Source organism: Phyllostomus hastatus, unplaced genomic scaffold (genome assembly GCF_019186645.2).
Source record: "Phyllostomus hastatus isolate PE091 unplaced genomic scaffold, TTU_PhHast_1.1 phas_contig_402, whole genome shotgun sequence".
Taxonomy (NCBI): Eukaryota; Metazoa; Chordata; class Mammalia; order Chiroptera; family Phyllostomidae; genus Phyllostomus; species Phyllostomus hastatus.
Window position 1 is genome coordinate 5,347,239 of NW_025333873.1, and position 13,569 is coordinate 5,360,807.

Genomic DNA, 13,569 nt, shown 5'->3' on the forward strand with positions numbered 1-13,569 from the left:
CTGAGGAAGAGTTGGCAGAAGCACTGCTTGCTCTCTTCTGTGCAGAGGTGTTTGGGCCAGCCTTGACTCAGGCTGGACCCAGAGCAGGGCCTGGCTGCTCTGGTGCTCGCGGCCCAGTCCGCTGAGGGTGAGAGTTGCAGCAGCTGCTGCACTGACTAGAGAGACCATCTCCAGAGAAGCCACATGATTTCATCCGTAATCAGGAAACCTCAGATTAGTGCACTGGCAGTGAATGCTCCTCTCTTGTGCAGACAGGGATTTTCTGTTCTGGAGTATTTTCATTGAAGATTAGGAAGCCTGTAACAGAAACATATTTTTGTTTTCTCACTGATGGAGAGAAAAGTTGAACAGTTTACTGTACATAATAAGCATCAAGTGAATGTTAACAATTATACTGTTGGATGCCACCACATAAGTCCTTAGATAAACAACTTGGATTAAATTTGATTCATTACTTTAGCAAATATTTATTGAGCATCTATGTACCAGGCACAGGGCATACATTAGTGAATAAAACAGTCACAGTTTTTGTCTTTATAGAACTTAGCATAATAGGGGAAAGACAAATAGGTAAATGAGCAAATGAATGTTACATTACAGATTGTGATATGAGATATGAAGAAAATGAAAAGGAAATGATAGGGCGGACAGAGAAAGCCTTCTGAGAAAGTAACATTAATTTGCAACTTCATGGGCGAGAAGGGCCCAGACGCACAGTGACTTTGAATTGTGAGACTTGACATTGGTTGTAGGTGTTCAGGAGAGGGGGGTTCAAGGATGACTCTTTGATTTGTGGTTTGACCCACTCACTGAATGGACAGTGATGCCAGGGAAGGGAAGACAGAGAGAATGGTTTGGGCAAAGATTAGGAAGAGATGTATGGACGGGGTTTGAGAGAGTAGTTTTATACGTATTTGGTTTGAGATCCTTGTGAAATACATAAGTAGATTTTTCAGTTGCACATAGAAGTCTAAACTTAGAGGAGAGGTTTGGGCTAGGGATGTACATTTGGGAATCACCGGCCTCTAGGTGCTATTTAAAGTCATAGGAATGGATATGAATAGACAGAAAAGAATGTCCAGGACAGATCCTTGGGGATGCCAGCGTTTTCAAATCGAGAGGAAGAGAAAGGAATGATCAGAGAGGTAGGAGAAGATCTGAAAATGCTAGGGGAGCTGTGCTTCCCGTTGCAGCGGGTGCACAAGGAGTCTCTAGAACTTGTCCTCGCAGTGCTGTCTGAACTGGTGGCTCAGTCCTCGTGTCACTGGTGTACCGTTACCTTCTGAAAGGACGGGGAGCATTTGGCTCCACTAATCCTAGATTTTAAATTGCTTGGGGGCAGGGAATGTGTTTGTTTTGATTACGACTTTGATGTCAAAGTCCCTAGGATAGCAGCAGTGTTATTTTACAAGTACAATTATTTAGTATTTTGTGTGACTTTAAAGAGGCTAAAGAATTTTCCTTTTTAAAAAATGTTTTTCCCACTCAATCAGGTTTTCAAGCTAGAAATGCCCTTCTTCAGTCAAATCTTTCCCAAACTCAGCTAGCTACTATTTGGTGAGTTTGCCTGTTAATTATGATTTTTAAACATTTATCCTCTATTATAAGAAAGGTATTGTTTCTGTAAAAGTTTGTATCTCAAAGATGTTCCATAGAAGTAGCTATCTGAAAGTTAACGCAACTTTGGAAGCAAATGTAATTGTGCAAAATGTTATTATTCTTGAGAATTTGGCACTTAATTATCTTACAAGTAAAACTAGTTTACTTTTATATAATGCCTTCTGGGGAGAATTAGAGACTATCTCATTTTTAATGTAGAATTAAATGTGATTTAATAGGTGAATTAACCATGAAAAAAGACATTCTGCCTTTTCAGAAGGAATAGTTTTCTTTCTATTTGTTTCTTTCCTCTCTTTTGTGATACGAAACAAGGGATAAAACTTAGCTCACTTCTCTGTATCCCTGTACATTTCACTAAAATAGGTTATGGTAACTCTTTTACTATCATTATTTTTGTTTTTAAAATTTAAAAATTGAATTCTTTTGAAACTATTTTACTCCAAATTGAGATTTTCTTTCTCAGCTGTGAATTTTCACATTTTCTTTAGGACTCTGGCTGACATTGATGGTGACGGACAGCTAAAAGCTGAAGAGTTTATCCTGGCGATGCACCTCACTGACATGGCCAAAGCTGGACAGCCCTTGCCCCTGACGTTACCTCCTGAGCTGGTCCCTCCGTCCTTCCGGTGGGCGCCTCTGCGGGGGAGGGGGGTGGCCTCGATCCCCTGGCAGACATCAGTGTTACTTCGGGGTTTCCACTGGTTTAGAGAGAGTTAAACGTTTACATTGATATTTGATTTTGGATTGAATGAATTATGCCAAGAAGGAATGGGTATTAGAAGTAGGAATGTTTTCATTGTGTTATTGATAAGAAAACTGATGACTGAAGAGATTTAGAATAAATTTACCCAAGTACAGCAATTGGCTGAACCATGATTTGAATCCAGATCTTTCTAGTTTGACTCCATGTACTGCTGCTGTTCACTGTAATTATGTATGGACTGTGCTGTGTTTAAATATCTTTAATATTGATACAGTATTCTGAATATTAACCTGCTCTGGTCATTAGAAGTCTGTATAGTCTAGTCTAAAAATTGCATGTTGCTAAATTTGTTTGTTACTTGCTTTTCTTAGAGGAGGGAAGCAAATCGATTCTATTAATGGAACTCTGCCTTCATATCAGAAAATACAAGAAGAAGAACCTCAAAAAAAATTACCAGGTAACACTGAGTGTCTAAGCTGTATATTTATAGTGAGTTGTCTTAAATTTTACCTTGAAATATAAATGAATATTTAGAATTTTTACATTTTAAATATTTTACATGCTATAAGAGAAACTGTTTCATGAATGGGATAAACTTTGACATCAATAAAATGGAAAGTATGCAAGAGGAAGAGACTGTGTATATATGGCAAGAATATGTACATTAGACATCCTAGTTAAAGTGTTTCTTCTACTTCAGGAGAAAATATTAGAGCAAGCTTTGTACTGAAATCTTTAGTTTTAAAAATGTTTAAATATTGGTTAAAAAATACATGTGTAGATATTTTAAAATATTAAAAAGTTAATGGCGCATATCAAACAAAACAAATTACATAGCCAGCCAGCTTTGGTTGTCCTTGAAGAAAATGCTGAGAAAAAAGTTGAAAAGTATTTTTATTGGCAGGAATAGTTAAAATTACTCTCTCCTGGGTGGATTCAAACTTACAAATTGTTTTCTAGAAATGAATATTCTTAGAACAGAAATATTTTACCATTTACATATGAGGTAAAATTATTCTCAGGAGAAGTATGCAAAGAGGAATAGCATTCAAACGGTCACAAGACATGAGGATGTTGAAAATGGAGTGTGGGATGTGCGGGCTCTTCACGTGTAAGGATGCTTACCATGTCCCTCATGTAGTGACATTTGAGGACAAGCGGAAAGCCAACTACGAGCGGGGGAACATGGAACTGGAGAAGCGACGCCAAGCCCTGATGGAGCAACAACAGAGGGAGGCAGAGCGCAAAGCCCAGAAAGAAAAGGAAGAGTGGGAACGAAAACAGAGAGAATTACAAGAGCAAGAATGGAAGAAGCAACTTGAGTTGGAAAAACGCTTGGAGAAGCAGAGGGAATTGGAGCGACAACGGGAGGAAGAACGGAGAAAAGAGATAGAAAGACGAGAGGTTATCTTTAAGTTATTTCCTAAGAAAATCATCACATTTAATAAGTGGTTATGTTTCTTGCAATTAAAAAAATGGTTGGTTTTGTTGTGGCTTTTCCTCTGCCTCAAACATTCTTGCTTGTCTCACACAAATCTGAATCTTGGCCGTGAGGGGTTTTCAGATGACGTCCCAGAGGCGAGTTGATTGCGGAGCAGAGTGAGGGGAGCTGGGGTTGGTAAGCCAGAGGAAGGAGTCAGTTTGATCAGATCAGTAAGTGAACGTAAGCTTAGGACCCAGAGTTAAGCGAACAAGGAATTAGACAGAGATGAGTCAAAGGTCTGGTGAGGAATCAAGAGGCTGGGCTTGCACAGGTCCTTGGGATAAATAGTGTTGCGAGGGGTTCCTAGGAGGGCTGGCTGTGTTTAAAGGGCTGGGGATGGAGAGCTGCAAATTACAGTGACACTGAAATATTATGAGTAGAAGTCGTTTTCTTCCCTGGTAACCAGAATAAAGGTGTAGGTATTCCTATGAACATAATATTTGGGGGGGAAATCATCCTTTCGTTTATGAAGAGAAAAGTAACTACAACCAGATGAGGGTCCTGTGAATCAATCAGTAAGTCTGAAGGATGAAGTCACTTTCATGGAAGTTCTTCAGCTTAGGTCCGTTGATAAAACTAGGTCTGCCCCATGGCCCAGAGGCATTCCAGTCCTGCCTCACTTTCATTTTGTCACCCCATCAGTGTTTGAATGATGCAAAATTGTTCCTTTAGAAATTAAACGTTAATTCATTATTTCAGGCAGCAAAACAGGAACTTGAAAGACAGCGTCGTTTGGAGTGGGAGAGAATTCGTAGACAGGAGCTTCTCAATCAGAGGAATAGAGAACAGGAAGAAATTGTCAGGTTGAACTCTAAAAAGAAGAGTCTTCACCTCGAGTTGGAAGCACTGGTACGGCTAAAGTTTAATAACTGAGATTTATCTGAGTGATGCTGGAATTACCTGCTGAAAAATGTCATTGTTTTTAAAATCTGTCTCCAGAATATATTATGTTTTAATGTAATCAAGCAGTTATATTTTCATATGTGCTTTTTAACTGGACAGTATAGTTTATTAAGAAAGGATAAGTGACTCAAAATGCTGAGAATTGTGTGGTCTGAGTTCAGATGCTGATAAGCCATGCCTCTTGGGCAAGACATTCCCTTCTCTGTGCCTCACTCCTCCCATCTGTGAAGTAAAAAGTTGTGCTCTCTCAGGAGCTTTCTGTCTTCACACCGGCCTCTGGAAGGCAGCCTGCGGGGGACGAGCTGAGGGCGGGGGCAGGAAGCCACGGAGCCAGGGCAGGGCTTGCCTTCCCCAGCTCTTCTGCGCTTCGCAGCAGGGAGGCACCACATCGATCTGCTTTCCTTTTCCCGGCCTTTTATCTGAGATTTGCTTGGATAAAAGGGTTCTGCTGCTAAAAAGAAAAAATGATTTGCAACTGATGTCATAAATGATCTATGACAATTCCTTCCAGTTTTGTAGGACTGGCAGTTAAGCTGATATTGGCCGTTATACTTACTAATTGTACACACCAGGTGTCAGAGGGTCAGGTTATTAAAAGACTTTGAAATGCAAGGTGAGAAGTTATAACGGGTCTGGGTAAGACATACTATTCTACTATAACCCTATAATCCCATAAGATAAAGGGTCTTCCCTGGCTGGTGTAGCTCAGTAGATTGAGCGTGGGCTGCGAACCAAAGGGTCGCCGGTTCGATTCCCAGTCAGGGTACATGCCCGGGTTGCAGGCCAGGTCTCCAGTACGGGGTGTGTAAGAGGCAACCACACATTGATATTTCTTTCCCTCTCTCTCCTTCTCTTCCCCTCTCTCTAAAAATGAATAAATAAAATCTTTAAAAAAAGTATTCTTAAAAAATAAAGATAAAAGGTCTGGGTAAGGTGTATTATTTTACTGTGACCCTAGATTCCATAAGATGTAAAGGGTCTGGGTAAGGCATGCTATTCTATGACTCTAAAATCCCATAAGGCTCATCTGATAGTATAATAAGGTTTTGCAAAAATGCATGTGCAGCCATGTGGTAGAGCCAAATTCAGGTCTTAATTATTTGGGGATGACTTCAATTACATTTTTTAAATTATAACAATATTTTTAGTTACAAGGGTACTATTTTATGCCTTCAAATGAATAGGAAAGCATACCACAATTGTTAATCATGCCACGGTGGTACAAAATAGGCCTAAAAAACTTGAACTTCTTTGTGTAGCTAATTGGATATCTGTCTAAAGTGTCATCTTCTCTATATATTTTTCCTTAAAAATATAATGGGAAGAGACCTGGAGATGGACGATTTTTCCTTCAAGAACCGGGACAATGCGCCAGGCAGTAGTGTGGACTGTGGTGCAGAGTCTGAAAAGGCCCAGGCCTGTAAGCACACCCGCTGGAGAAGATAACATGAGCTCTGGGATGGGCGCAGCACGTTCCCTTTAGATTGTATTCTCAAGTGAAATTTGGATTACCAGTGTTCTTAAGTCAGGGGTCTTATTTCTCTTCCCCCCACTATAATAGTTTGCTAAGGCTGCCATAGCAAAATATCACAGACCAGGTGGCTTAAACAATGGACATTTATTTTCTCAAAGTCCAAGATCAAGGTGTTAGCAGGTTTGGTTTCTTTTGAGGCCTCTCTGCTTGCAGATGGCCACCTTCCTGCTGTGTCCTCACCTGGTCTTTCCTCTGCCTCTGCGTCTCTGTTACCTCTTTTGTGTCCAAATTTCTCTTCTTATAAGGACACCAATCAGATTGGAATAGGGCCCATTTATATGACCTCATTTAACCCTTAATTGCTTCTTTAAAGGCCCTGTCTCCAAATACAGTCACATTGTAAGGCACTGGAGGTTAGGATATAACATGAATTGTGGGGGGGGGGCACAGTTCCCCACCCATAACACCTCACCCTTCTTTTTAGCCTCCACTGAGAATCTCTGATTTCAGTTTTTCCCTTACTACTCAGAAATAAGTGGGGAAAGGAATATTTTTATAGGAAAAGAGAATTGTAGCCAAAAGCCCTCCTGGACACTGTTTCATTAGAGAAAATTAGCAGCATTGGGGGTAGAAATAGAAGCTCAAAAGAATGTATGCTAAATGCCACATGCTAAATTTATTACTTGTTGTTCTTTGAGATTGTCTCTATTTTAATATTATGAATTAATGCCTCAGTGCTGAACTCAGAAAAAATCATTGTGTGTTGTATTTGTGCTTTCTCATCCTAATATATGGGTTCTTGTGCTCTGAAAATGGTGCATTTCTGCTAACAATTCTCGAGTCAAAAGTTACAACTGAAAAACATACTCCACTTGGTTTTAGGCATTTATCTGAGACTGAGTATAAATGACATTTAAAAATTTAAAGTAAAAATATTATTTTCCTTATAACATTTTTTGTTAGCGTTTTATCGTACCATATAATTATATGCTCTTCTTACAGAATGGCAAACACCAGCAGATCTCAGGCAGACTCCAAGATGTCCGACTCAGAAAACAAACTCAAAAGACTGAGCTGGAAGTTCTGGATAAGCAGTGTGACCTGGAGATTATGGAGATCCGGCAACTCCAGCAAGAGCTTCAGGTAAGTCCCGTGCTTCATAATTACCCTTAAACATGAACAGTTATTAATAATTCTTGCTAATAGAGTGGTTTTTGTTTTGGGATCGAGAACCCCTTTGAGTCTCTAATAGAATAGAACCATCTTCCCAGAAGGATGAGAATATGCACAGCCTGGTGTATGATATCAGGAATCTCACAGACCCCTAAAACTGGTAGACATCCAGTTAGCATTTATTCATAAATGGACATTTATCACTTTGTGTTTTAGTCTTAAATAAACACATACTTATATAAATAAACACATACATATATATATGGTTATTGCTACTACTCTTAGGACATTTTTTTTCTTTTTTTTTTTTCAATATTTTGTTGAGGATTTTAGAGTCCGTGTTCATCAGTGATATGTTCATCAGTGATACTGGCCTGTAATTTTCTTTCTTTGTTGTGCCTTTATCTGGTTTGGGGATACTCCTAGGAAATTTTGAAATAGCATTATTCTTTTCAGAATTACAGTGAGAATGTTGGATATGTCCCTCAGGGGCCTGGTAGTTCTTTTCTTTACTTGTGCATTTGGATCTAGTTCATGTACTAGAGTTTGCAGAATGGAAACTCTGGAAGCATGCTGTAATGCTTCCTCTGTATATGGACTGGCCGTTAATCAGCTGTTTGTTCACTTTGTCACAGCAGATACAGGCAAAGGCCAAATAACATTTCCCATCTGACTTAAAGCTGCTTCCTTGGTCATTCCCGAGCTTTCATTCCCTCTTAGATTTGTACTCATTGATTCTGGAGTGTCGTGGCCTGCTTACACATGCCCCGTAGCGCAGACACCAGAGGCACCTCTTAGCCTGGCCCCTGTTGTCCATCAGTGTGCTGAGAATTGTAAGGCGTCCAGGTGTTTTAATTTCAGCCAGTCACTTTTAAATGGATTTACGTTTAAATATTTGTATTTTCAATCATGCGTACTTCCATTCTAGTTTATTCATAAGTTGTGAGCAGTTTACAACTGCGTACTATTCCTATACTAAGTTTCAAGAGTGATTAAATCATGTTTTGAAGTTTGCAAAAAATGTGTAGACATTACAAAGTTAATCAAGCACTATGTTTTCTTTCTATAAGGAATATCAAAATAAGCTTATCTATTTGGTACCTGAGAAGCAATTACTAAATGAGAGAATTAAAAACATGCAGCTCAGTAATACACCTGGTAAGTCTCTAAGGTTTGTTTTGCCTTTTATTCTCTCCTGAATGACTATCAGTCATATTCTGTTACTTTTTAAGATAGCATAATTCTATTATAAATAACGTTTTTTGTCTTTTGTTGAACATTTCAAATTAATGTGAACAATATCACAGATGTTAGAGCATTATATTAACAAAATTAAATGAAAAATAAGTATTGTGGTATGTCTTTCTATCTTGATTAGATTTTTATTAATATATTTCAAATATCAATCAAATAAAATGTTAGACTACAATTAAACAAGACCTAGGTTTGACTCCAGCACAACACTATATGTGCATTTTGGCCCAATCCTGCACGAATTATAAAGAACTGTTCAGGGGTAGACATTGCTATGTGGCTAAATCTGGGGATTCTAGGGTGACAGTGTACAGTAGTGGTAGGCCTAAGCAGAACGGTGTGCCCTTCCCAGATCTCTTACATCATCTAACTCTGATTCACATAAAGAGTTTTACCAGCCTGCCCCTCTGATACCTGTGGAACAAAATATGCTAATTTGTGGGGATGGAACCTTTTTTTTGATTCAAGTCCCAACAAGAAACGATTTTTTAAAAATCTACATTGAATAGAATTGCCAATAACAATGTAGCAGAAAGGTTTATTTAAAGGAAAGTCAGTCTGCAGATGTTGTGATAGAACTAGCTGCAGTATCCTACATATCTCCCATTGAATATCTGATTGAGTATCTGTCAGTCTTTCCCATCCAGGGCCCGTTATTACATTTTTGGCTGTTTAGAAGTTCCAGTTAATAGCATCCTCTTTTTGCCCAAGTTCTCAACAAATTGAGAAATAAAGCAAAGGAAAAAGACATATGAGAGGCCAAAATATCACCTCATTATTGATAAAGCTGATACAGGACAACATGGCTTACCTGTGAGTGGAACAGCTGCACCCATAAAACACTGGATGCATGAAGGGAATGCAGGTTTCCTGTGGGCAGTCACGAGGGCCACGGCGTAGACTGTGTATGCCCAGTTCACTATCTTGAGTTTACCAACTAATGAAGAGGGTGGGAAGAAGCTGGGAATAGTGTGCTAGTGAAGGGCCCTTTACTGCATGAAAGAAACACCAGGAGTAGAGTTCACTCTTCTGAACTATTCTTTACTGTCCTTGCAGCGCTATCGTCTGTCCATGTCTCTTCTCAGACCACCTTTCTTGCATGTGATTCGTTTCTTGGTTGTTCAGAGTGTATCTGCTCCCACCTCGCCCTCCACCCCTCCACAGGCATTCCAGAGGCAGGGTGAGCCAGCCCCCCAGATCTGTGCAGTGGCAGAAAGTGTGTCAGCACCCTCACCATTGTTGCTAGTCTTTGGATTGTGAGTGGGTTATAGAAGACGTCTTGTTGGGGACCTGGTAGAGTTACTCTTTCTCTGTACAGTGTGATCCAGTTCAGCTTTTTATGTGTCTGTCTATCTGTCTGTCTATCTATCTATCTATCTATCTATCTATCTATCTATTATTCCTATAGTTCAGTTCAAAATACTAAGCTTTTGTTTGGAATTCATAGAGTTCCCTGTGTCTCTTAGATCCTCTCTCCATACAGGTACTATTTAAGATTACCAACCATGTGCCAAGCACCATGATAGGCATTTTCCCATACATTATTTTCTTTAATCTTTACAACAGCCCTGTGAGGTGGTCGTTATTCCCATTGTGCAGCTTGGGAACAGTGAGGATCGGAGAGATTAAATAGGTGCCCAAGAGGGTGCAGAAGTAGTCGTCAAATTTTCTCTGAAGCCCACTGTGCTACCATGTTGTCTCTCTCTCTTCCAGTTGCCTAACACAGTGCTCACAGACAAACACAGTTTTCAAATTCAGTGTTGGTATGTCTATTGGTAGTGGCGTTCATTTTGAGAAGTACTAAGACTGTGTATGAACTGCTATTTTTTACATTGCTTATCTCTCAACTAGACTCTGAACTACTTGAGAGGATCCATGCATTAATTAGCCTTCTCTTTTTTTCACCTGCCATTGAACATAGTGCGGGGCCTGCACGTAGTAGAAGTGCAGTTTAACGATTAAGTATTTGTTGAAATACTGGAAAGCTTTTAGAGCCATAAGAGAATTTGACAAGGTGCCTGGATAAAAAATTCATATAAAATTCAATAACTATTTATCAAAAGTATTTAATTAGGAAGTATAGTGAAAAAGGTCTAATTTACATTAGCATTTTCATTATTATGAATAAAGAAGAAATGTATAGTTCTAAACATTTACTTATGAAAGATTCCTGAATAGGTAGGTACATATTATGTTCCTGAATGAACCTGTTCAGAATTATAAAGATGCCAGTTCTCTACCAATTCACCCACATATTCAATTCTACTCAGATTTCTTTAAATGAAACTTGCAGATAATTCGCAAATTCGTGTAGCAGAGACAATGTGCAAGATTGGGCAAGACTTGAAAAGAAACATATTGGTGGGTGGAAGAGACTAACTATCAGATATCAGAACATGTTATGAAAGCTGTAGCACCAAAAATAATGTGTTATTGTTCAGAAATACAAACATAGAAGAGTGAAATTGAATAGAGAAATGAGAAACAGGCTTATATATATGGCAATTTAGGATAAGATAAATTTCGTGTTTGAAGTCAGTGGGAAAAGGATGGTCTTTCAATAATTACTATCATTTCAGTAAGTGATTTGGGGGACAGTTGATTATCTGAAGGGGGTGGGAAGCTCTTTACCTCACTCTACGTACAAAAATAAATCCTGGATAAAATGAGAAGCTGAATGTATAAAGTAATTCTAGAAAAAATGTAAAGAGAAAAAACGGTTGTATAATCTTGCTGTCAGAAAAGTCTTTAATATATAGAGCTGTGAAGGAAAATTTATGAATTTACAGATTTGATAACAAAAATAAAAAACTTCATGATGGAAGACATAATAAATAAGAAAATTTTAAAATATATGCCTAATTATAATAAGAATTTAGAGTTTTACAAATCAGAAATGAAGATAACCCAATAGGGAAAAAAATGTGCAAAGTATGAAATGAGGCAATTCAAGATGATGGCCAACAAACATAAATAGATGTTATTAGATTTCAGTAGTTATCAAGAAAGTGCAAATTAAAGTGATGTTTATTTTGCTGCCAATTAGCAAAAATGAAAAGAGATTGATAATATCCACTGTTGATGAAGGTTTACAGAAGCAGTCACTTCGGCATCGACGTACATGGGTACAGCTTTTTGGAAGGGCAGTTGAGCAGTTTCTCAAATGTTAAAGTGTTCAAATTCTTTAACATGGCAGTTCTTTTATATCCTAGCCTTATAAAATGCTTTCACATGTGCATTAAAATATATGTACACAGACATTTATTGTAGCATTTTTATGTAATAGCAGAAAACTAGAAACAACCTGAATGCCAGTCAAAAAGGGAACAGTTGCATAAATTATAGAATAGCCATACTGTGGCTTACCGTAGAGCACTGTTAGAGAATGAGCTAGGTTTTTATGTCTCTCTTGGTAAGGTGTATTATTAAATTTAAAACAAATTGCTGGGCAGTGTAAACAATATCCGATTAAAATCCCATGGAAATAAATGTTGATTTAGGAAGTAGCTGGGGGTTGAGGTGAAGGTAACATTTCCACTTTTTACTGTATATGCTTCATTTTATTTTACATTAGCTCTTTAAAATATTTTTATAGTTTTATACTAGATTTCTTTACTTTTAAAAATACAATAAAGTTTAAATATGTACTTAGTATGATTGCTGTTTTGATTTATTGTAATGTAATCTGCATTATATATTTCCATCTAGTTTCTCCATCCCTGCCTATGTGAGAAAGGGTTATACAAAATGAAGCTCTTTGTTCTTACCTCCTAAAATAATATTACTAAATTATCCAGTTAGTAATATTTATTGAGTCCTTGCTGTGAATATTCTCATATTCTTGGAAGCACTAAGAATAAATAAAAAGCTGCTTTAATAGTAGTTGCTACTAACTGAGTATTTACTGTCGGCTAGACTCTGTACTAATGGCTTTATAGCTATCACTTCATAAATATAGTACAGGGTCTGGCACAATAACACCCCTGTTTTTTGTTACAAAATCATAAGCATGTAAATCTGCAACATAACAGTATCACACCCAAGCACACCATGTGACATTTTAGGTGAAATGTTCAAAGTAAAACTATAAATTTTTACCCCCACGTTATTACCCTACCAACCACACTCAAGCAGGTGTTACTTCTGCCGACCCTGTAGGTGATATGATGCCCACTGTATAGAGGCAGAACTTGGGGATCGGATTGGTGAAATGCCCTAACCCAAGTGGAGCACCACTTCACATCCTGGTACTTCTTGAGTACTAAACCAATTTACACATCTCTATGTGAAGACCTTCCTGGGGTCTGATTAGTAAAGGGCAAATGACTATTGAGTTTTTTCTCTTTAATGTGGATCAAAAGTTGATCCACATTTTGCATGTACACCCTTTGTCTTTCTCTGGTTACACCAATTGACCAATCAGTAAATGTCAGTTGCTTGTGAAGACAGGAATTTCTACCATATGTAAACTGTCTGATGTCTTTATTTCAGATTTAGGGATCGATCTACTTCATAAAAAATCATTAGAAAAGGAAGAATTATGCCAAAGACTTAAAGAACAATTAGATGCACTTGAAAAAGAAACTGCATCTAAGCTATCAGAAATGGATTCATTTAACAATCAACTAAAGGTATTTATCTTATATTCATTTTTAGTTAGCTGCCTTTTTACATTCCTTATTTTGATTTAATAGGATGAATAACTGAAGTGGTTATTTTTATAAGTAGTACATTTTCATAATTTATTTACTAATTTGAGCTATACTAGAATTGCAAAGCTGTTTTTAATGTTCTCTGTGGATACAAACATTGTGTTGTGTAACTAAATACCATTTACCATAGTTTTCGGCTTTTGATAACTGCTTTTATTGGCATTTATACATTTTAAGAACAGTTGCCTTTGTTAGTATTAGAGAACTGATCTCAGCATGATCTTAGGCAAAGTTCTGTAATGGGGAA

The 13,569-nt window shown here is 37.9% G+C and overlaps 1 protein-coding gene across 5 annotated transcripts in view; it reads left to right on the plus strand.

Moving 5' to 3' along the window:
- ITSN2 (intersectin 2) overlaps positions 1-13,569 on the plus strand; it is a 115,931-nt gene that overhangs the window by 40,976 nt on the left and 61,386 nt on the right. For all 5 annotated transcript variants that reach the window (XM_045844632.1, XM_045844634.1, XM_045844630.1 and 2 more), the window contains 8 exons: positions 1,494-1,557; positions 2,109-2,246; positions 2,695-2,780; positions 3,465-3,727; positions 4,506-4,655; positions 7,186-7,326; positions 8,427-8,514; positions 13,102-13,241. In XM_045844632.1, coding sequence (XP_045700588.1) covers positions 1,494-1,557; positions 2,109-2,246; positions 2,695-2,780; positions 3,465-3,727; positions 4,506-4,655; positions 7,186-7,326; positions 8,427-8,514; positions 13,102-13,241 — 1,070 coding nt within the window. The remainder of the gene's footprint in view (positions 1-1,493; positions 1,558-2,108; positions 2,247-2,694; positions 2,781-3,464; positions 3,728-4,505; positions 4,656-7,185; positions 7,327-8,426; positions 8,515-13,101; positions 13,242-13,569) is intronic.